The sequence below is a fragment of the Quercus suber genome, unplaced genomic scaffold (assembly GCF_002906115.3).
Source record: "Quercus suber isolate HL8 unplaced genomic scaffold, Cork oak 2.0 scaffold_25, whole genome shotgun sequence".
Taxonomy (NCBI): Eukaryota; Viridiplantae; Streptophyta; class Magnoliopsida; order Fagales; family Fagaceae; genus Quercus; species Quercus suber.
Window position 1 is genome coordinate 845,540 of NW_027069490.1, and position 12,190 is coordinate 857,729.

The following is a 12,190-nucleotide window of genomic DNA, read 5'->3' on the forward strand; positions in this document are numbered from 1 at the left end:
ATCACTTGTTCGTCATTCATTTTCATCACTAAGTATGTTTGGCTTTAAATTAAAAAGTCATCTTATTTTACTATTCAGCTTATTTTTGCTATAATTCGTGGACTTTACTGCACTTTTTGGTACTATTCATGAGTTCTACTATACTATTTTAACTAATTTTTACCTTTATCTACAATACTTTCAACAAAATAAACGGATCCCAAACAGACCATGAAAGGTTTTGACTCTCCATCCACAACTCAATCTTGTCATTATTCCTCCTATATTTGTATTATACTATGATGGGTGTGGGGGTTTTTTTTTTTTATTATTATTTTTTTATGCTATTGGATTGTTTGAATTGTACTTGTATTGTATTGGATTGTATATTTTTCCTTCTTCTAGCTCTTGGTTTATATTTTTACAATTTTTATTTTTTACTTCTTTTTAATATATTTAATTTAATAACTGAGGTTAAAAGTTACTTTTTTCAACATTAAATCTCAGCCATTGATTACAATTGCATCGGGTGCACCTAATCTCAATCTATAAACCAGGTGTTTGGCACATGGCAAGATCATGACCTAACTCCAAAGTGGTTCTAAACATACTCAATCCCTCTCTCCGTCCGTGTCATTTGACAAAAATCCGGGTTTCTTTTTGTCTTATCCCTAGCATCTAGGACGCAACCAAAACTTTCACCAAACAAAATCACCACACAAAGCACAAAACACAAACACAGAGACCGATAAACTCACAAACAAAAGTCCTTTTATCTCTCTGTCTTATCTCTTCGTTCTTGTTCTGCAACCTCGACCTCAACCTCAACCTCGTCCGCTCCCCGTTTTCACCATCGCACACGTGGGCTTCCCTCGTTTCGGATCCTGAATCGGGTACCCAAATGCCTTCGTGGGTCTCCAATTAGGGTTTCACAGCTCCAGTATAGTTTTTTTTTTCCTCGCCGGAGCTCCTACTATCCCATTCAGCCTTTTTGACTTCGAAAATTTCTTTACATTTCAGGTACTCCATTTTCTTTTCTAATAGTTTGTTTGGATTTGATTTTGAATTGTGGTACTGATTTTATAGTACCAATTTAGTTTTTTTGTCTTAGCAGCATTACTAGGAGCTAGCTAGCTTCATAAATTTGATGTTTAAGTTTCAGTTTCAGAAAATTGTAGATGGAACTAATTTACTAATGGGAAATTTAGTGTAGAACTGTAATTTGGAGAATGGGGTTTTGTATTAATTGAGTATGTAACTTTGCATGCAGACAGCTCTTGATGAATGGACCACAATAGGGGTGGAAATGCTTTTCCAAGGAAAGTAATGTAAAAGGGAATTCGGGGTTTTAAGTTTTTCTATTTTTCGGTTGGGGAGGAAAAAAAAAAATGTTTTGAGTAGATATTGGATGATTTTTTTCGTTCATACTGAAACTGAATCGAAATGCATTTGTTAATTATTTGATTGGATGAACCGTGGCTGCAGTTTGATTTATGGTTTATAATGTATCTGTCATGAAATGTTGCCATTGAATTTATAAAACTTCTTCTTGTTATTAATTCTTAAAAACTTGCTCCGTGGTGGTTATATGTTTTGGAGTGCGTTTTAGATATGCTTGAGCTTCTTTTGGTCTCTTGTTAACAGCAATTCAGACGATGATGATAATTGGTTGTGAATTAGTGCAGGATGAAGAGTATTAAGGATTGGGTTTTTTCTCATTTAGTATCCATGTCATTGGTCTCATCTAGACCATTGTCAGGCAGTGACAGTTTTTTTAACGAGGGACGTCTTGATGAAGAACTTGATGACCAAGGTATTACCTTGCCCTATTATATCCCTTTTTGTGTATGTTCAAGCATTGATTTTTTAGTTGGAATAATTATAGATACACACACAATTCATGTTTTCCAGTCTACTTCTTAGTTATTATAGGAGAGAAGAAAGACCAATCCCTTACATAGAAAGCCTCCCCATTTCTCACTTTTTCATGTTTGCAAAAGCTTCTGTGATTTGAACTTGGAATTGTAGATACACTTCATTTGTGATGGCAAGGATGGAGAAAGTAAAGGTCAACTTTTAGAGATGATAGTGGTAAAATTTGCTAAGGAGACCATTAGAGTTTCTTGGGCAATAGCTGTAAAGATACATTTTTGGAGTTTATCATGAGAGAACTGATCATTTTAAATAATGGGGGAATGAAGGTTGCAAAAGTTTATTCATTGACATTATATTTTTAAGAGGGACTTATCATCATGACAGGAGGCTAAGCCTTTGGTTGTCTGAAACCTGTTGAAGGAAAGGTGAAGAACTGTAATGGGAAAGGATAGTTACGTAATAATCCAGCTCCATATTGTTTAAATTTTTTCTTTGACTATATCAGCTTAGTGCTAAGTGGTGAAGTAAATGTCATAAATACTGTGTTAAACAATCTCTGGCCATTTTTGGTTCAATTTGGTCCCTTTGTATTGATCAAATGGACTCCTGTCAGTATATATAGTCGAGATTACTATAAGAATCACTATGTCAACTTGTTGCAATGATTAATTGCTAAGTAAGGTTAATTTTGATATAGATGGAGTTTTAGGTGAGTTGTAGTAAATTGTTTGACTGAATTGGGTCTATTATAGACAAAGTTTAGCTACAAAATCAGTTGTAGCCTTAGGCTACAAACTTACTCGATATCTTTTTATTGGAGGTGAATTTTGACAAATCCACCATTGGATTACATATTCTTCTTATATTCTCCATGTTTGCAAAATTTTAAGAAAATTAAAGATCAATAGCTATGTCATCAATACATTTTTAAATTGCAAGTTTTTGTAATTTAAAATTATGCATAAAATATAAGTTTATTGATTATATAGTAAATAATATCCGATTGACATAAAATTTGATATATGTATTAAGAGCATAAAGAACATGCAATTTAACGGTTAGATTTTCAAAATATGAAGTAATATTTATTTTATTGAGTGAGTTTGTAGCCTAAGGTTACAACCAATTTTGTAGCTAAACTTTGTTTGAATTATTATTCTCTGCAAAACTAAAATCATTATTGTATATCCAGGTCTCAGATCTCCAAGCAATGAAATGTTGACTATTTAGTTGCAAGATTGATGAATACTTGCTTCCAATGCTGGAAACCAATTCCCAATCTTAGATTTGAACTTGTCTTATCTTGTTGCATTTTATCAGAGAGATCACTTATTGTCTTGTCACTTGCTAGGTTCAACTCATACGGCCAGTTTGGTTGCACCACCGGTACTTCCTGATGGATCACATGCTTCTTATGGTAATCATGAACATCAGCATAATCCTTCCCTGCAGCAGGATTCTGTTCAAGACTCCTACCCTCATGGCTCTAATAAAAAAAAGATGGATCCATTGGCAAAGATTGAGGATCTCCAAGTAAAGTTTTTGCGCCTTCTCCGAAGGCTTGGGCTGTCACAGGAAAATATTCTGGTTGCAAAAGTTTTATATCGGATACACCTAGCATCCTTGATACAAGCTGGGGAATCAGATGTGAAAAGAGTTAACCTTGGAAGCAATAGAGCCAAAGCAGTTGCAGCAGAACAAGAGGCAGCTGGCCTGCGTGAATTGGATTTCTCATTTAGAATACTTGTCCTAGGAAAAACAGGGGTTGGCAAGAGTGCTACCATAAATTCTTTATTTGAAGAAATGAAAACTGTGACTGATGCATTTCAACCAGCCACTGATCGCATCCAAGAGGTTGCAGGAACTGTTAATGGGATTAAAATTACTGTGATCGATACCCCTGGTCTGTTGCCTTCTTCTTCCAGTACTGTGAGAAGAAATAAGAAGATTTTGTTATCTGTGAAGAGATTCATAAAAAAATCACCGCCAGATATTGTTTTGTACTTTGAACGCCTTGATGTCATCAACATGGGCTATACTGATTTCCCTGTTTTGAGGCTTGTAACTGAAGTTTTTGGTACTGCAATTTGGTTCAACACCATCCTTGTAATGACCCACTCTTCCTCAGATCTGCCCGAAGGTCCCAATGGTTATCCTGTCAACTATGAGTCATATGTGACCCAATGTACAGATTTGGTGCAGCACTATATACACCAGGCAGTGTCTGACTCAAGACTTGAAAATCCTGTCCTTTTGGTAGAGAACCATCCTCAATGTAAGAAAAACATTATGGGGGAAAAAGTACTTCCAAATGGACAGGTTTGGAAATCTCAATTCTTGTTATTATGCATTTGTACTAAAGTTCTTAGTGATGTCAATTCCCTCTTGAAGTTTCAAGACAGCATTGAACTGGGACCATTAAGTACTGCCCGGCTGCCCTCTCTGCCCCATCTTCTCTCGTCTCTTCTACGACATCGCTCTATATCAAGTCCAAATGGAATGGATGACGAAATTGATGAGAATTCACTTTTAGACACGCAGGAAGAAGATGAATATGATCAATTACCTTCAATCCGAATCCTGAAAAAATCTCAGTTTGAGAGATTGACGAACTCACAGAAAATAGACTATCTTGATGAGCTGGATTACCGGGAAATCCTTTATCTGAAGAAACAGTTGAAGGAAGAGTACCAGAGGCGAAGGGAGAATAGGCTTTCCAAAGAGGAAAATTTGGTGAATGATGATAATTCTGATAGCCAGCAGGTGTCTCCAGAGGCCGTTTTGTTACCAGATATGGCAGTTCCCCCAAGTTTTGACTCGGATTGCCTTGTGCATAGATATCGTTGCCTTGTCACAGGTGATCAGTGGCTTGTGAGACCTGTTCTTGATCCCCAAGGGTGGGATCACGATGTGGGCTTCGATGGAATAAGCCTTGAATCAGCTTTGGAACTAAATAGGAATGTCTTTGCCTCAGTCACAGGTCAGATGAGCAAGGACAAGCAGGATTTTAGTATACAGTCGGAGTGTGGTGCAGCTTACACAGATCCCAAAGGGCCTACTTATTCTGTTGGTCTTGATGTTCAATCTTCTGGTAAGGATATGATATGTACAGTTCATAGCAACACAAAGTTGAGGAACCTGAAGCACAGTGTTGCTGATTGTGGACTTTCTTTGACATCTTTTGGGAACAATTGCTATGTTGGTGCCAAGCTTGAAGATACCATAACAGTGGGGAATAGGTTGAAGTTTATGGTGAATGCTGGGCGAATGGGGGGTTCTGGACAAGTGGCATATGGTGGGAATATTGAAGCTACTTTAAGAGGGAGTGACTACCCAGTGAGAAATGATAATGTCAGTCTGACAATGACAATCCTCTCCTTCAACAAAGAAATGGTTTTAGGTGGAAGCATACAGTCTGAATTCCGGCTGCGCAGAGGCTTGAGAGTATCAGTTAATGCCAATTTAAATAGTCGCAAAATGGGACAGGTTTGCATAAAAACAAGTAGCTCTGAGCATTTGCAGATTGCTCTGGTTGCGGCCTTCACAATTTTCAAGGCTCTACTACGCAGAAAGGCAATTGAGAGTAGAAGTAGGGAAACATTAGAGAGTGGATAAGTAGCTGATGCTGTTTTGCTGCTAGATAGTTTTGGTCTTGAGAAGATTCTGTAGCGGCAAATCAATCTATATGCGGAACTAAGGCATGGACCTTTTGCTCGTGAGGAGGAAAGAAAGACATGGGCATTTTTAAGTGGCTATTTGATATTATTCCGTGTGTGTAAGATGCATACAATGGAAGTATGGCAAGGAAATCTAGCAAGCTGTAACTATTATGCCATCAAACCAGGGTTCTCAATTTCATATCGCTGCAAGTATCCAGTCAAGCTGATAGCCTTGGCCACACAGGTTTTAAATCAAGAGGTAATAACTGTACAGAAAATCATAGATGATGAGGTTTTCTCCCCTTATCATTTTTCTTTCTGTAATTCTTAACTTAGACCGACTAGCACATCCTGACATTTCTAATCGATGTTGGGATTCAAAACGTAACCACCACCACCCCCCCCCCCCCCCCCCAACCATTGAATTATTCCCCCCCCCCAAAAAAAGAAGAAAAAAGTAACCTATATATATATATATATATGTTTTTTTTTCTAAATCGAAAAATTAGAAATAAATGTTGTTGAGCTTCAGATGCTTTGTTAGTTATGTTTACCAAACCTAATGATCATTTTCAATAATTCAAGACTTTTCTCTATCCATCTTTGACTATGATGTTAGCATTAATTAGCCAGGGATAGGGTGGAAGCCTTTGACTATGAATCTACGATGTTAGCATTAATTAGCCAGGGATAGGGATGGAAGCTATGCTTGCTCTTAATTCTTATTGACTTTTGTATTAGTGCAGTGAAATGGATTTCATAAGTTCTATAACCTAACATGCAATAGTTGGAATCTGAGCATGGCTTCAAATAACTAACTTATAGTCACCGGTTTTCAGGACGTCTTTGCCATATGCCATGTTCCAGCTTTTCAAGTGTAGCATTTGGCATTGGTATTTTCTAAACTTTGTGCACTAATCAAAAGAGAAGGAACAATAAAGCTCCATATAAAATTGACCACATTCTACTGAGGTATGATTAGAGCAGGATTTATTTTTCTGGTATTTGTTTTTGTTTTTAATAATAAATAGAGAATCCTTCACCATCAAACTTGAGTAAGGTTTTTTTTTTTTTTTTGATAAAACCTGAGCAAGTTTATATACAGTGACTCTACTCACTTGCTTGTTCACTTCACATCACTCTCACTAAGGTGGAACTAGAAACTTGGAACAAAGACCTTTTCCATGCCTTCATCAATTGAGAGGAATTGTGGCCTTATGGACAGGAGAAAGGAAAATCTCTTGTTTGTGTAGCTTTTATCGGTCGTGGCCTTTATGGACCATAAATTAAACCAGCAAGTGAATAACATTGAATAAGCAATCATTTTAGTACGTTTTAGATGGGGATTGCGTCTCTAATCTAGACCCCTAGGCCCTAGTTGGCTGGTCATGAAAACTATTCCAATCAAGGTCCACCATGATAATGTCTCAGTCTCACTTGTAGTCTCTCTCACTCTTAACTTTTCAAAGACGTTCACACACTTTAACTTGTGTAAGCCACCCTCCTAGTATGCGGTATGCCCAAATAATGCCCAAATAAATTCCAACCTAATCATACTTGTAGGTCACCAAACCAATGTAAAGTTGTAAACATCATGAGGGAAACCAGCACAAACCATCAAATATTAGCTTTAGAATTGGTTGGTTGGCAAGGTTCTATGTTTCCACATCAACATAATTCTGTCTTTTGCTTCTTTTCCGAGTTTGTCTCTTGGTATGGATTGGAAAAAAAAATTTACAATACTTTATGGACCACGCTTGTGCTATATAGGTAAAGATCTGATATGTGAAAATTAACCAAATTTTAACGTGGGGAAAACTTAAAATTGTAATTACTTGAATTTCATTTTCATAGATTGTAATTACTAGGAACGTTTGCCAAAAGTGGATGCCTGTGGCCCTAATGCCAAAAATGGATGATAGTGACTAAGGAGCAGTAGTACATTGGAAAATCGAAAATCAAATAAACCATTGACCCGTTAAAATTGCTAGGGATATCCATTAAGTCTACTTGGTAGATAAAATTGCTTGGGAAGTTGTAAGTATAATTATAAGAGCCCGGATGTCTTTAGTAACCTTCAACTCAGGGGTTCGAGCCCCTGCATAAACAATTACCCAGCAAAAAAAAAAAAATGAGCCCGGATGTCTGTACTTCTACACCCCGGGATTCGATTAGCTATACTTTAGAAGTTCCACGATTGTCTATTGCTCCAATAATTTACTCCTTTTTTTTTCTTTTGATTTGTTTTGTTTCACAATCTTTCTTTTTGGAAAGTGTCTCATATGTTGAAATTCGATAATTATCTTGCTCAATCAATATATTGCTAGTTGTGCCTTCTATTGTAAATTTGCTGCCCTCTAATTTAAAAAAAGGGTAAAAAAAAAGAAGTAAGATTAAATTTTATAAGGATGTAGTGTAAAACTCATGTTTATCCGTCTAATTTCAATATGCCACATCATCTTATTACATGTTTAAGAATAAACACAGTTACACCCAATCAATTCTATTATCCATATACCATAGCGTACTCTTGGTGCAATAGTCACTCTACAAGTATAAGTGCTCGTGGGGTGTGGGAGCAATGGCTGGGGTTCAACTCTCTAGGAGGGAACTTTATACACAAATACATTTAAATTAGGGTAGAGTATAATTTCTATTCTGTATTAAAAAAAAAAAAAAAAAAAATCTAATATCCATATATAAATCCAACCAAATTAGGAGTTTACTGAAATGTAGGTGTGATAGGATATATTTAATTTTTAAGTAAAATGCTGATATGACAATTTCTTATTGAATAGTGTAAAATATGATTTTTACATCCCATTCTTCCTAAATTTGGATTTCAAAAAAATAAGTTATTTTTTTCTTTTCTCATAAAGTGTTTCTAAAAATATTTTCTAAATCAATACTCTCAAGGCATCTGTTAACTTTTTTCTTAAATTAATTTTTGTTATTTTCTTCCTTTGCCTTAAAAAAAAAAAATCACTCTTAATATCTCTTTATTCTCTTGGCTATTATTCTGTCTCTTTATTTGGTTTGAAACTACAAGTTGCAATGAAGTGTCAGATTTTGGAATAATTATTTAGTATTTGAAGAACAAGGCTAACACAATTAGATTTATAATAAGTTAGATTCACCTCTAGAATGTTAATTAATTTTCCTAAAATGTTAAACTCTTTTCTCTCAAACAAAATGTTATTTTGAAAATTATTTATATGAAGAAGTCATTTTTAAAATATTCACATTTTTTAGTGAGCCATGCTACATACACAAAAAGTTTGATAACATTACTCTTTATTTGGTTTGAAACTACAAGTTGCAATGAAGTGTCAGATTTTGGAATAATTATTTAGTATTTGAAGAACAAGGCTAACACAATTAGATTTATAATAAGTTAGATTCACCTCTAGAATGTTAATTAATTTTCCTAAAATGTTAAACTCTTTTCTCTCAAACAAAATGTTATTTTGAAAATTATTTATATGAAGAAGTCATTTTTAAAATATTCACATTTTTTAGTGAGCCATGCTACATACACAAAAAGTTTGATAACATTTTTTGACATTGACTGATATAACAAGCTTATAATGGTTCTTATCTAAGAACTCACCTACATTACTTTTTTATCTTCTACTAGACTACTAATAACAAATGTCAAATTTGTTGCGTCTGGACGGCTTTCTCTTTATTGGTGGCCCAATCCTCTCTTATATTCCGAAGTAAGAGCTCCGCTTTCTCTTTACTGGTGGCCCAATCCTCTCTTATATTTCAAAGTAAGAGCTCCGTCATTTAAGTCTTATGATTGCTTGGGCCTCTCTCTCTCTCGGGGTGACTTTGGTCATGCCATAATATTGGTAATCCAAAAAAAGCCATACCATAAATATCGATAGATTTTGCAAATAAGTACTTTTAGAACATTGGTTAATAATTTATTTTAAAAAAGTTTTGACACTACTTTTATAGAAAATGAAAAAAAAAACTATCAAAACATTAATTTCTTTTTTTTTCTTTTTTATAAAAATTTTCTTTAAATAAATTATTAACCAATAGTCTAAAAGCATTCATTAGCATTTCATATTATGAATATATTATTCATATTCTCTAGCCCAACAGCATATACCAATAAAAGATTCCCCCTAAATAAAAATCCTCAGTCGCCATATATATATATATATATTTTTTTTTTCAACTTTTCTTCCTTCCCAAATTACTTATGTTATTATATATATCTATATATATATATAGATAGAGTAGCATTTTAATATTTATATATAATAATCCAGTTACCCAAAATTCCGCTGGTGGTCCCCATCCACCAAACTCTGCCTATAACCTCCCAATAATCGAACCACATACACTCATTACCATCTAATCCATTAAACCCCTCCAAACCCAAACATGAACATATGATATTTCAACATAGCGGGGCATAATTAAATCAACTAATTATATCAAAAATTCAACTTAATCATCAATTTCTTTACAACCTTAAAAAAATACTTACATAATTACAAGTAAAAAAAAAAAAAACCTAGAAACTACTATAAACAGCAGCTTCAGCATCAGACACACAAGCTTCTCTCACTCTCGCCAATATCTCCTGCTTAAAAGCTCTCCTTTCTCTTTGCCTCAGCCCCTCTCCTACTTCCAATTGCACCGCAAATCTTGCCACACAGTTTGCAAATGGATGCATTTCCAAGAACCTCTTTTCCCTACTCTCCCTTTTCCCTTCAACCCCACCAACCCCAACACCAACACCATCACCAACCCCTTCATTATTCTCAAATTTCACATTATCAATTGTCCCACCGTTCCTCCCCATATCAATCAAATCCCCACCCAATTCTGACCTTTGTAGCTCCACTAGCTTCTTTATCAAACCCTCTTTAAGCATTGCTTCAATCGCTTCTTTTCGCCCAAAATATCCAATTTCTAACACACAATCCATAGCTAGAACTTTTATTTCCAAGTCTTGAGAATCTAGAAACATTATGATTTTGGGTATGTTCCCAAGTGACTCAATTTCGTCCACAAGTGGAGATTTTATAGACCTTATCAAAGAACAGAGTACTTTTATTGAAGCCGAGGAACCCATTGTGACTAAGGAACCAATTGTTGGACCCATAAGTACTTGTCCCACGAACACATCTTTGTTAAACCTTATCAATGCGCCTATAGCGAAAGCGCAACGTTCTCGCATTCGCTTTGAGCAATTTGGGTCGCATAGAATTGTTTCGAGGTACGAGAAAAGCTTGGACTTTAGGACTAAATCTTGTAACTCGCGGTTGAAACCTTCGGAGACTCGGTTCTCGAGCTGAGTCAAGAGCTTGATCAACTCGTCCTCGCTGTCGAATTTTGGTTGCTCGCGTAGTCCACGTGTCAAGGTCTCGATGCTCTCGCGGTCGATCCAGGCTTGGATTTCGGACTCAATGGAACCGGCGACTCGGGAGATGGAGTGAGTTGAGACTCGGCGAGTTAAGAACGATCGGATGCTGTGGTGGCGGCGTGAATTCTTGAGGGTCTCGACGAGGGCTTTGAGGTTGGAAAGGTGTTGAGAGAGGGCAGAGAGATTTGGGTCTTTGGAGAGAATTGTGTCCGACTCGGTTTCAAGCTCCAGGAGAGCGTTAATGGCGGAAGACGAGTTGACCTCGTCCGAGTTGGGACTCGGGTGGGCTTGTAACTCATGCGAGGCTTGTTTTAGAGCTTCTAAGACTTCGAGAACTCGTGGGCTGTCGCCTTTTGATGATGGGTCTTCCATGGTTGATAGAGTTTCACAGAGAGAGAGAGAGAGAGAGAGAGAGTTTGATTTTGTTGAGAAAGTTCTACTAGGAAATGAACTCAACGGCCAGTCGTTGTGTGTTTAATACCAAGCAACCACTCTCTCAAGAAAGACACTATAGTGGCTTTTGGACTTGTTTGTTTTTAATTAATGGAATGAATCATGATTTGCCTATTGACAAAAGTATATACCTGTTTTATTCGAATTTTTAAAATTCATGTAAAATTCAATAATCATAAGCAATATGGTAGGAATCATGTAAAATTCAGAAGCAATTTTCCATTTTAAAAATTGGGAAAAAATTATATATATAAAAAAAATGTTTGTCCACTATTTATGTCATATTATGGCATGTGGTTAAAGGAATGCACTAGAGTCTGCATACCGACAATTGTGGGACTGGGTGTAGGTTCTATCTGTTGGAATTTGATGAGGAATTGTCTGCATATTTGATGGTGTTATTGCAGAATGCAGGATAGTAAGCACATGGACTTGACTTGGTGGAATACGTATACCTCTCTAGAAGTAACGTCACATGATAGACTCCTTTTGTCACTCTTTTTTTTCAATCAATTGTTGCTATTTTCTGGCAGTGTGTTGGATACATGCGAGTGCTTGAGTAAATTATTTGAATGTTGAAGAAGAAAATGAAAATTGGTGGTTTATTGGATGATTTATGTGTGATTTTTGAACATGATCCTAAGTTAATGCCAGGTCAAATTAGTGATGGCGGTTTGCTGTCAATTAAATTGCACAGCAAGATCAAGTAATTCCCCATTATTTTTACAAGATCTATCTCTAATTTGATCATGCAAACTAGAAATATTCTAACACCTACTTAAATAGACCTATCAGCTCGACCCAGGTTGATTTGTCGAGTTCCAACTGATTTTGACAC

General features: G+C 35.9%; 1 protein-coding gene across 3 annotated transcripts; it reads left to right on the forward strand.

Moving 5' to 3' along the window:
• Positions 1 to 643: 643 nt before the first annotated feature.
• LOC112017493 (translocase of chloroplast 90, chloroplastic) lies at positions 644 to 11,962 on the forward strand. 3 transcript variants are annotated; one of them, XM_065767047.1, is made up of 5 exons: positions 644 to 999; positions 1,665 to 1,792; positions 3,206 to 5,772; positions 6,353 to 6,485; positions 11,760 to 11,962. In XM_065767047.1, exons 2-3 carry the CDS (start codon positions 1,666 to 1,668, stop codon positions 5,467 to 5,469), a joined length of 2,391 nt encoding a protein of 796 aa, XP_065623119.1. In that variant the 5' UTR covers positions 644 to 999; position 1,665; the 3' UTR covers positions 5,470 to 5,772; positions 6,353 to 6,485; positions 11,760 to 11,962. The 3 variants fall into 3 exon arrangements, with proteins under 3 accessions (XP_065623119.1, XP_065623122.1, XP_023905715.2); XM_065767050.1 differs by lacking the exon at positions 11,760 to 11,962 and having other exon boundaries at positions 1,660 to 1,792; positions 6,353 to 7,900; XM_024049947.2 differs by lacking the exon at positions 11,760 to 11,962 and having other exon boundaries at positions 6,353 to 7,900.
• The last annotated feature ends 228 nt before the right edge of the window (positions 11,963 to 12,190 follow it).